The sequence below is a fragment of the Gasterosteus aculeatus genome, chromosome 13 (genome assembly GCF_964276395.1).
Source record: "Gasterosteus aculeatus chromosome 13, fGasAcu3.hap1.1, whole genome shotgun sequence".
Classification (NCBI taxonomy): domain Eukaryota; kingdom Metazoa; phylum Chordata; class Actinopteri; order Perciformes; family Gasterosteidae; genus Gasterosteus; species Gasterosteus aculeatus.
The window spans coordinates 18,673,694-18,685,335 of NC_135701.1; the positions used below are offsets into that span (position 1 = coordinate 18,673,694).

Below are 11,642 nucleotides of genomic sequence, written 5' to 3' on the forward strand. Positions count from 1 at the left end.
GCTTTGATCGTCTCAATCGTAATGCCAGTGTGTCAGCTTCCACCAGCAGTGCACATTTTTGGAGTGATTGTAAATGTGCCCATACTAAATCCAAATATTTCACCTTTACAGATTTTTTTCAGCAGTGGGAAATCTTTGATTGGAAGCTCTTTCTTTTCTTTTGGCTATTTAAGAAAAACATAAGAAAAAAAAGCCTCATGCAGGATAAAATCATGAGTGACTTCACTTGAGGGTTTATCAGTTTAAAAGGCCAATCCTTTTTTAATTATGCAGGATATGTTTGTGGTGGAAATTTGTAGATTTAGACCTGGTGAGATATCAAAAGTATCTTGAGCTTGCTTTGTGATTACGTATTTATTACCAACTAGAATACAGAAAAAAAATGATAAAAAAATACAGAAATCATCCACACAAGTACAGACAGAAGTAAAATGACTACAATTCAGCTGAAAAGGGACAGATTGTTCCTTCCCCCAAAAGGAGCCGGAAGATCTGACCAAGTTAAAGAGGAGAACAGGAGGTTTTATACACTTCAGGGAGGTTTTTGCTGCCTCAGCACAGGAGAGCACACCCCTCAAAGAGGAGTGTATGGAAAAGTACCAGACGACGTAGGGGAGAGTCCGTGACCTTCCCTTAATGGACCCAGTCAATCAATAACATTTAAAAGGTCAGTCAGGGCACGAATGGTTCCATCTGTGTCTTATCTCACCCTGAACTGCCTTAGGTCACAGGCTCACATAAAAGGTCACATTCCTGAGAGACTCACCCGACGCAGGCTCAACAATTTCCCCCCGATAATGTTCACTCAACTTGCAACAAAGATTTTTCAAAGATTTAAAGTGATTACAGTAAATTACCCCAAAACATGTCACTAACAGCACGTTACATGAAGTAAAAAACAGGAAAATTCAACAATACCTTCTTTTGTTGATAAAGAAGTACTATATAAATAATAATCTTTGAAATATCTCAGAATATTTCCTTAAAGGAGTTGGATCTATGACATTTCACACTTGTGGATTTTTCTCATGTGGACAATTAAGTTACTAGAACTTCTGAAACATCTTTCACATATTTTGCAGCAATATGGCTTCTCCCCGGTATGGATTCTTGTATGAGACCTCAAATGTGATTTGCAAGTGAATGCTTTCCCACAGGTGATGCAGGAATACGGCCTTTCCCCAGTATGGATTCTTGTGTGAGACTTCAAATGTGATTTGCCTGTGAATGATTTCCCACAGGTGATGCAGGAATATGGCTTCTCCCCAGTATGGACTCTTGTATGATACTTCAAACTTGATATATGAGTGAATCTTTTCCCACAGGTGTCGCATACATATGGTTGATAAACACCGTGGAATCTTTTCACGTGGGCAGAGAAGATTTTTTTACGTTTGAAATATTTTCCACATGTTTCGCACAAAAATGTCTTGTCACCTGGAGGAGCCAGAATCTGCTGTTGTGGCTCCTTGTTGTTGTCGTTTGGTTCTGGTACCACAAAACGTTCACAGTCTATTTCCTCATTTAACCAGCTGGTACACATGCTAGCTGGAGGCTCTGTCTCTGATTCACTCATACTTCTGTCAGGATTCAAAAACGGAGTCTCATCATCACTGTGATCAGTTTCCTCACTAGTGGGAGTCAACGTAAAGGTGTCGGCCTCCTGCTTCGGTTCAAGCTGCTCTCCCTCCTGACTGCTGCACAGTTCCTCCTGTTCCTCTTTAATCTGTGGAGGATCTGGGTCCTCTTGGTCCAGACTGGGGTTCCTCTCCTGGAGACAGAGCTGCTGGTCACAGAGAACCTCCTCCTCCTTACAGACACGTGACTGCGGAAGCTCTGGAGGGACAAAAGAAATAGAAAAACAAACGTTGGAGCGAATAAATACAACGAGTGTGAATAAACCATCAGGTGTCCTACTGTTCAATTAGTAACGTTTAAGAACATGTTTGTTGAAAAACTTTAATAATGTCTCGTCTTTGTTGCTTCAGACCACAGATGTTTCTAACAAAGTTGTACTCACCTATCCGGTGTAACCTCACTTCGGGTTTCAATAAAACAGCCAACAGTCCGCGCTGCCGGTCGATCTCTTCCTGATACTCGACGATGCTTCTTTTAAAAACTCCGAATATTTCTTCAGCAGCAGCAGATAGTCGCTCGTTGACAAACTCTCTCAAACCCTCAACTGAAGACATTGTTGCTTGATAACCGATAAAAATAATAACCTGCACTTCCACAAAACTGAGCAACACTATAAGGTTCCAACTGGAAACACCAGTCACATTAAGGTTCCGCTTTCCATTATGGTTGCAGGCATAGATGTATGTAACGGCTCGGTGTCTTACGGCGGAGTATAGAAAGTCCCCACATGGCGGTCAACTTGGTACAGTGCGCTCGCTCACCCATAACATTGTGTTGTTAGTGTTACATGTACTTTAAATAATAATAACTTTCAATATAATAACGCTCAATTTTCAACCGATTTCTAAACGTTAGAGATGTAATTGTAACACTGCATGCGTAGTAATAATGTTCTATTTAAATTTGTATTTGTATTAAAACCCATGGTTATAAACATAATGATTTATAAGTATACAGTGTCATAAATACATCTCTCTACAGGGTTTAACATGCAGCATTTCTTGATGTATATTTGTAAAGGGAAATCTCGTACCATTTATAACATTCTTCTATTTTTCAGAACACAACATAATTATTCATAGTATGTATGCAGTCTATACCAACATCTCTGATGTTTATAACAAACCAAACCATTCAAAGATCAGTTGAAAATTGAGCAAGTTATGGTTACTTAAAAACTAGATGTATCACTGCCAACACAATGTTATGGGTGAGCGAGCTGCCCGTACCAAGATGGCCGCGATGTGCGGGAGTTCGACTCCATTGGCCGGCAAAGCGGAGGACACATCTAGCCTTTATATTTCTCTATGGTGTCAGGTCAGTGGTCTTCTCCACTTCTTCTTTGAATTTAATTTGGCAGGTAGGAACCAACGTGAATAGATACACACTTCCACCTACAGTACTGGAGAGTGGAGTTTCAGGGTAACAGTTTCATCACAGTTCTAACAAATAATAAACAACACCTAATCTTGTTTCTTTAAGAAATTTCAGTGACTTATGTAACTTTACACAGTGCACTTATCTGACTCCTTTTTTGCCATTAAATACAGCTCTGAGTTAAGTCCTGTCTGTCAGAATCTCAATCTTGATATTTTGACCTCCTCTCTTCTATACTTCCCTTTGTACGTCTTCACATTTATGTGTTTCGGAATGTTATGATAATCTCTTCCTTTGTCACAATTCTTTTCATCAAAAGCGACTTACAATAAGTGCATTCAACCATAGAGATACAAACTCAGAAGAACAAGAAAGTTCAATTTCCTCAAATAAGCCAATTTGCTATAGATAAATGGCGTTATAACTACAATTTAAGTGCTACAGTTTGTTAGATCTCGTTTAACGAGTGTTTTGCTCTCATTGAAGGAGGAACGAGCAGTTAGTTAGATGAAGAGCGGAGAGTGCGGGTCGGGATGTCGGGTTTGACCATGTCCTGGATGTAAGCTGGACCCGATCCATTCACAGCATGGTACGTGAGCACCAATGTTTTGAACTGGATGCGGGCAGCCACTGGTAGCCAGTGAAGAGAGCGGAGGAGTGGAGTAGAGGCGGAGAATTTCGGAAGGTTAAAGACCAGTCGGATGTTGTAGAGCGTGTATCTAGATGATTGTGTTTTTGCAGTGATATTGGCAGTCAGGGAGAGTTGGCTGTCGAGTGTCACGCCGAGGTTCCTAGCAGTCAAAGAACAACACAGAGTTGCCAAAGTCCAAAGTCCTGGATCGGAGAAAGAGAAGTAGTTCAGTCTTGTCGGGGTTGATTTTCAGATGGTGAGCGGACATCCGTGATCCGTGCCGCCACTTGGGTGTCCGAGTGAGGGAAGGAGAGAATTAGTTGGGTGTCATCGGCATAGCTGTGGTAGGAGAAGCCATGCGAGCAAATGACAGCGCCGAGAGAGTTGGCGTAGAGCGAGAAGAGGAGGGGACCCAGGACGGAACTCTGAGGAACTTGTTGTAGGAGGACAAGGTTCCGACACAGATCCTCGCCAGGTTACCCAGTAGATGCGGCCGTCGAGGTTCCTGAAGGGAGGATATAAGGATCTGGTGGTTGATTGTGTCAAATGCAGCAGAGGTCCAGAAGGATGAGATTCCTTCATCTGTTTTACAAGTATTCCTCTAGTTGTTTTGAGCATTGTGTATGTATTTAAACATGTTAAACAATCCCTGATATGTTTACTCAACTGGAGAGGTCTTGCTACAATCAAAATTATGATTTTGCTTTGTGTGTACGTTTTATGAAAGTAAATCATATTGATTTGTTGTCGTTAATTAAAAGGTGTCTCGCATAATATGATTTAGTCATGGATTAGTTTTCCCAAAGGTTGTATCAATTAGTATATCAATCCGGAGAGACATGTTGAAATTTGAACAATGCTTTATAATAACAGGCATAAATATTTATATTGCCAAGTTGTTTGGGGCTCGGACTCCATCCTGCCGCAGGATAGACCAGGGGCCGGGATGCCGAGCCGAGATGGGGCATACCCCCCCCCCCCTTGGGAGTCCAGACACTGGTGGTGGTGGAGTTGCTCCAATCTCCTGATATGCCAGGTTCTGCTGTAGATTGGATGGAGTTGAACATCAGCTCTATCACAAAGAAGGCTCAGCAGAGGTTGTTCTTCCTGAGGCAGCTGAAGAAATTCAACCTGCCAAAGACGATGATGGTCCACTTCTACATGGCCATCATCGAGTCCATCCTCTGCTCCTCCATCACAGAGGGACGGGGTACACTGCAGCCACAGCCAAGGACAAGGGCAGGCTGCAACGTGTCATCCGCTCTGCAGAGAGGGTGATCGGCTGCAATCTGCCGTCCCTGCAGGACTTGTTCGCTTCCAGGTCTATGAAGCGAGCTAAAAAGATCGTAGCCGACCCCTCTCACCCCGGACAAAACCTGTTTGTGCCCCTTCCATCTGGCCGGAGGCTGAGGTCCATCAGGACTAAGACCTCCCGCCACACGAACAGTTTCTTCCCGTCGGCAGTTGGGCTCATCAACAGAGCCGGTCCCCCACTGACTGACTATAACATTCCACCGGTCACTCTCCTTCATACTGCACATGTCACTTTAACTGTAATTTTTCACTTTGTCGTCACTCGTCACTTTGTTACTTGATCGCTAGTGTACTTGTGCTTAATATTTTTTTAATTATTAATTTAATTTTATTAATTTAATTATTATTATTTTTTTTTAATTTTTAACTAACTTTATTCTCATTTTATACTAACCCATAGCCTTATTCTACTAACCCATTGCATTAGCATTTCATTTTACTTTATTTTATTACTTGTACACTGCTGTCTTGTTGTCTATTGTTACACTGTCTACTGTCACGCACCAACCGCCAAGACAAATTCCTTGTATGTCTGACATATTTTGGCATTAAATGTTTCCTGATCCTGGTACACGTGCTAGCTGTTTTTATCAGTTAGACCCTCGCCCTGCACAACGTTAACAGGCCTACACGCAGTAGCCACCCATTTAGCTATGGCTGCAATAAGTTTGTTCTTACTTTTGGTATCCATGTGTTTCTGTCGGAAGTCATCCATTCTTGTCTGGCTATGACGAGGGGGCGGAGAGTTTGCATCAGCTGTGTGCTTGGCCATCAAGTGGCATTTCAGACTGGATGTGCTACGATAATAGCTCAGTTCAAAGTTACTATTTATTGCAAGAGCATGCGACAAAAACTACAGTTTGCGAGGCCAAAAAGAACATTAATCTCACGAGAAAGAAATTGACATTGTTAAAATGGGTTCACACTAACATTGTTAATGACGTGTTTAACTGACAGCACTTAAATATATATAGGGAATGTTTTGCCCCAGGTGATGCAAGAAAACGACTTCTACCCAGTATGAATTCTTATGAGACTCCAAATTGTGTTTCTGAATGAGCTGTCTCATGAGGGGCTAACATTTCAACAATGTAGCTCAGAGCTAAAACCAGACGTGCTTTAAAGATGATCAATTAAGTCAATTTTAAAACTAACAAGAAGCCAGGGGAGAGATCGTTTTCCCGGGCCTTGTGACTTTTATTAGAGCGTCAAGTGTTGATCTACCTTTACGAAAACCGTCCTCTGATTTATTTAGCGAGCCCATTTGTTCTAAAAAAGGCAGGATGAAATCAAGAGTGGACACCACCTGAGGGTTTATCAGTTTAGGGAATCAATCAACTTTATTTGCAAGAGATTTTTTAAGATTGACAATAGTTTTTTTTAGGGTTTGGGTTAGGGTAATTCATTTAATAATAACTTTATTTATATAGTACCTTTTAAAAAGCATTGTTTACAGAGAAGTAGACATAGTTATACATAACGTCAATACAGGTAAACATTTCAGAAAATACAGAAGTCAAAAGGGATCATGCCATATCGAAAATGAACACAACAGCAACAAGCACAGAAGACCAAAAAAATACATATGTGTATATATGCATATAGATATATACACACACACACACACATATATAGACGTCAGACAAACTAAATTAACAGAACCATAAAACTTCATAAAAGGACGTAAAAGGCCAACATCACTTAAAGGCACTTCTATAGAAATGGGTTGTAGGGAGTGATTTAAAAGAAGACCCTGATTCTGCAAGCCTTATCCTCTCAGGTGTGCCGCTCCAAAGTTGAGGATCTCTAATGGCAAAAGCACGGTCACCGCTTGATTTAAGCCTCGCTTTTGGATCGGCCAAGCTGGAGGATCTAAGGCGGCTGCGAGCTGGCTCATGTGGGGCTAACATTTCAACAATGTAGCTCGGGCCCAGACCCAGACGTGCTTTAACGGTGATCAATTAAATCTTAAAGTCAATTTTAAAACTAACAAGAAGCCAGTGGAGAGAGACCAGGACTGGAGTAATGTGATGCCGTCTGATACAACCAGTCAGAAGCCTGGCTGCTGCATTCTGGATTAGTTGGAGAAGGGAAATGGATTTTTGGTTCATGCCGAATAGGAGGGAGTTGCAGTAGTCTAGTTGGGAGAGAACCTATGTATGAATGACTTTTTCCAGGTCTGAGTATCATAGCATGGGTTTACTTTTTGAGATCTTAGTTGAAAAAAGCAGGAATGAAAAAGAAATTTGATCGGTGATTTTAAGTTTAATTGATGAGTGAACGTTCTTCCAGTCAGGATTCGGCTAGATGGTTACGCCTGTCAGAAGAGGAGTTACTAAGCATGACTTTTGACCGCCCTAATAGAATGCTTCAACGCCTTTCTAATCTTGGATATTGCTCAGAATTAAACTCACAGGAGTTGCATCTATAACGGTTCATCCTTGTGGATTCTTCTCATGTGCACATTTAAGTTACTAGAACTTCTGAAACCGAATTTGCATATTTTACAGGAATATGGCTTCTCGCCAGTATGGATTCTTGTATGAGACTTTAAATTTGATGTTCGTGAGAAGGTTTTCCCACAGGTGATGCAAGAATATGGCTTTTCCCCAGTATGATTTCTTGTATGATACTTCAATCGTGATTTCAGAGGGAATGTTTTCCCACAAGTGGTGCAAGAATATGGCTTCTCCCCACTATGAATTCTTATATGAGACTTCAAATGTGATGTCTGAGTGAACGTTTTCCCACAAGTAATGCAAGAATATGGCCTTTCCCCAGTGTGAATTCTTGTATGAAACGTCAAATGTGATTTCAGAGTGAATGTTTTCCCACAGGTGTTGCAAGAAAACGGCCTTTCCCCAGTGTGGATTTGCATGTGGCCTTTCAAGCCACTACTAAATTTAAAATCTTTTCCACATATTTTGCAAGAGAATGGTTTCTCATCACTATGGACTCTTTTATGATTCTGGAATACTGATTCATGAATGAATCTTCTCCCACAGGTATTGCATACATATGGTTCATCCACTCTGTGGACTTTCCTCATGTGGGCCAACAAGGTTTTTTTATGTTGAAAATATTTCCCACATTTCTTGCACAAAAATGTCTTGTCACCTGGAGGAGCCAGAATCTGCTGTTGTGGCTCCTTGTTGCTGTCGTTTGGTTCTGGTACCACAAAACGTTCACAGTCTATTTCCTCATCTAACCAGCTAGTACACGTGATAGCTGGAGGCTCTGTCTCTGATTCACTCAGACTTCTGTCAGGATTCAAAAACGGAGTCTCATCATCACTGTGATCAGTTTCCTCACAAGTGGGAGTCAACGTAAAGGTGTCGGCCTCCTGCTTCGGTTCAAGCTGCTCTCCCTCCTGACTGCTGCACAGTTCCTCCTGTTCCTCTTTAATCTGTGGAGGATCTGGGTCCTCTTGGTCCAGACTGGGGTTCCTCTCCTGGAGACAGAGCTGCTGGTCACAGAGAACCTCCTCCTCCTTACAGACACGTGACTGCGGGAGCTCTGGAGGGACAAAAGAAATAGAAAAACAAACCTTGGAGCGAAGAAATTCAACGAGTGTGAATAAACCATCATGTGTCCTACTGTTCAATGAGTAACGTTGAAGAACGGGTTTGTCGGAAAACGTTAAGAATGTCTCGTCTTTGTTGCTTCAGACAACAGATGTTCCTAACAAAGTTGTACTCACCTATCCGGTGTAACCTCACTTCGGGTTTCCAAATAACATCCAACAGTCCGCGCTGCCGGTCGATCTCTTCCTGATACTCGACGATGGTTCTTTTAAAAACTCCGAATATTTCTTCAGCAGCAGCAGATAGTCGCTCGTTGACAAACTCTCTCAAACCCTCAACTGAAGACATTGTTGCTTGGTAACCGTTTAAATAATCACATCCACTTCCAGACAAACTGAGCAACGACTGGACGTCACACCAAATTCCGACTGGAAACACCTGTCACATTAAGGTTCCGCATGCCATTATGGTTACGGGTCAACCGTTTTCTTCTTCTTCTTCTTCTTCTTCTTCTTCTTCTTCTAGTTCCGACTAGAAACACCTGTATCATTAAAGTTCCGTTTGCTATTATGGTTCAGTCGTCTTCTTCCTCTTCTTCTACTTCTTCTCTGAATGTAATTTGGCAGGTAGGAACCAATTTGAATAGATAGACACCGCCACATACAGTACTGTAGTGTGGATTTTCAGAGTAACAGTTTTATCACTGTTCTAACTAATAAGAAAACAACCCCTAATGTTGTTTCTTTAACAGTTCCCTGCAGATCTCGTGCCATTTTTCGTCCTCTGCCAGAACTCTCTCCAAACTCCACTTTGGTTCCAACTGTCTCTTTTTTTGCTTATATTATTATACCAATTTGGTGCCCGAGTAAATGTTTTCCCACAGGTCATGCAGGATTATGGTTTCTTCACAGTATGGACTCCTGTATGACACCTCAATTGTGATATCCGAAGAAAGGTTTTCCAACAGGTGATGTAGAAATATGGCTTTTCCACAGGATGGTTTCCAATATGATTTTGTCGGATTCCACGAGTGTGTTGCTTTGGTGTGAATTTAATTTCACCCATAATCTACAGATGATCGTAAGGAGGCCATATAGCTATCGATTAGTGACGTCTATCTGCTCCCGTCACGTCCAGAACATTGATCACCTTTGTTGTTGTTTCAATATGAGTTCTCCAGAAACACTTTGCATTGAGCGATAAGCCTAAATATTAAAAAAAAATGTTTACCCTTTCCTAACTTATAATTTAAGATGAGTATTACTCAAATGTCTCTTTCTGGTTAATATCATGTTGCAAGACTCAACAGACATTTCAAACCCCCAGTAATACTACCACTTTACAAAATCGACTAGCCTATTGGATGCTACTGACCACTTTTCTAATATTTCTTACCCCTTACATCACTCCATCGTCAGCATATAGTAAGGAGCTCATATTTCTATCAATGTCCACAAAGACGTGTTTTACCACAATGTTAAATAATAAAGGGCTAATAACACTACCTTGAGGGATCTAATATACTATAGCCGATTGTTCTGACACGCCATCTCCAAGTTTGACCTTGATTGATTGATTACACAAGAAATCCAAGATCCAGTTATCCATCCTTCCACCAAACCTCATTTATATATTTTAAGCAATAATCTCGTTCATACTTATTGTTTTCTTGGCCTCGTTGCTAACATTTAATACAGCGTCAAGTGTTGTTCTACCGTTACGAAAAATCATTCTGATTTAGGTAGCAAGCTCCTTTGCTTTATAAAATAAATTCATCTCTGTGTGATTTTCATCTGCATCCATTTTCACAAATGTGATGTTAGTACTGTTGGTCTGTATTGCTAGCATTAGCTACGTCTTTACCAGGTAGAAGGTAGAATCAAAGCACTCCTCCAACTGCTTGGTATTACACCTTCCCTCCAAATCATATTAAAGAATTTAAGAAAAAATTCCAAGGCCTCTTTTGGCAATTGTCCAAACATAGTTGGTCTCGCCCTGGAGCTGTTCACCCACTTACCAATGCTGCTTTCAGCTCCTGTATTAAAAACTCCATCAGAAGCTGTTCTTCATTAACCTTTTTCTTTTCAACTTCTGTACGTGCTGCTAAAATGTCTTCTTTTCTCTGTCTGTGCATCTCTTTTAAAATACTTCCACTATGAACATTTGCAAACTTCTTTCCCAATAACAAAGATTTCTCCTCATTTGTAATTGCACAATATTCTCCAACGATCAAAACTGGGATAATAATAGCTTTTATTTTCCCACTTATCTTTTTGATCATCACCCCTGCATCACACATCTCCACTTCTCCTCCAATAGCTGAACAGAATGGCCTCTGTGCATTCCTCTTTTACATTACATGTCATTTAGCTGACGCTGTTATCCAAAGCGACCTACAGTAAGTGCATTCAACCATAGAGATACAAACGCAGAAGAGCAAGAAACAAGAAAGTGCATTTTCCTCAAATAAACCAATTTACAATTTGCTATAGATAAGTGGCGTTATAACTACAATTTAAGTGCTACAATTTGTTAGTCTTTTAGTCGAGGTAGAGTCTGAAGAGGTGTGTCTTTAGTTTGCGGTGGTAGATGTGAAGGCTCTCTGCGGTCCTTGTGTCATCAGAGAGCTCGTTCCATCATTTCGGATCAAGGACAGCAAACAGTCGTAATCTTGTCGAGCGTTTTGCTCTCAGTGAGGGAGGGACGAGCAGTTTTGCAGATGCAGAGCGGAGAGTGCGGGTCGGGATGAGCTGCAGAGGTCGAATGGCGGTGGCAGGGTGACCTGCCAGGAGGGAGTTGCAGTAGTCCAGGCGGGAGATGACAAGAGCCTGAATCAGTACCTGCGCTGCCTTCTGAGTGAGGAGGGGACGTATTCTCCTGATGTTGTAGAGCGTGTATCTACAGGATCGTGTTGTCACAGTGATGTTGGGAGTCGGGGAGAGTTGGCTGTCGAGTGTGACGCCGAGGTTCCTCGCAGTCAAAGTAGGCGTTAACACGGAGTTGCCAAAGTTGACCGCCAAGTCCTGGGTCGGAGAAAGAGAAGTAGTTCAGTCTTGTCGGGGGTTGATTTTCAAATGGTGAGCAGACTTCCACTGAGAGATGTCAGTCAGACAGGCAGAGATCCGCGCCGCTACCTGGGTGTCCGAGTGAGGGAAGGA

The 11,642-nt window shown here is 41.7% G+C and overlaps 2 protein-coding genes across 2 annotated transcripts; both read right to left on the minus strand.

The window, feature by feature from the left end:
* Positions 1 to 339: 339 nt before the first annotated feature.
* LOC120830223 (uncharacterized) lies at positions 340 to 2,429 on the minus strand. The gene is made up of 2 exons (XM_040194738.2): positions 2,021 to 2,429; positions 340 to 1,836 (listed from the first exon to the last, which is right to left on the minus strand). The coding sequence occupies exons 1-2, from the start codon at positions 2,190 to 2,192 to the stop codon at positions 998 to 1,000; spliced, it is 1,011 nt and encodes a 336-aa protein (XP_040050672.2). The 5' UTR covers positions 2,193 to 2,429; the 3' UTR covers positions 340 to 997.
* Positions 2,430 to 6,281: 3,852 nt separating this feature from the next.
* Positions 6,282 to 8,911, minus strand: LOC144386362 (uncharacterized). The gene is made up of 2 exons (XM_078087308.1): positions 8,661 to 8,911; positions 6,282 to 8,476 (listed from the first exon to the last, which is right to left on the minus strand). The coding sequence occupies exons 1-2, from the start codon at positions 8,830 to 8,832 to the stop codon at positions 7,386 to 7,388; spliced, it is 1,263 nt and encodes a 420-aa protein (XP_077943434.1). The 5' UTR covers positions 8,833 to 8,911; the 3' UTR covers positions 6,282 to 7,385.
* Between the last annotated feature and the right edge of the window lie 2,731 nt (positions 8,912 to 11,642).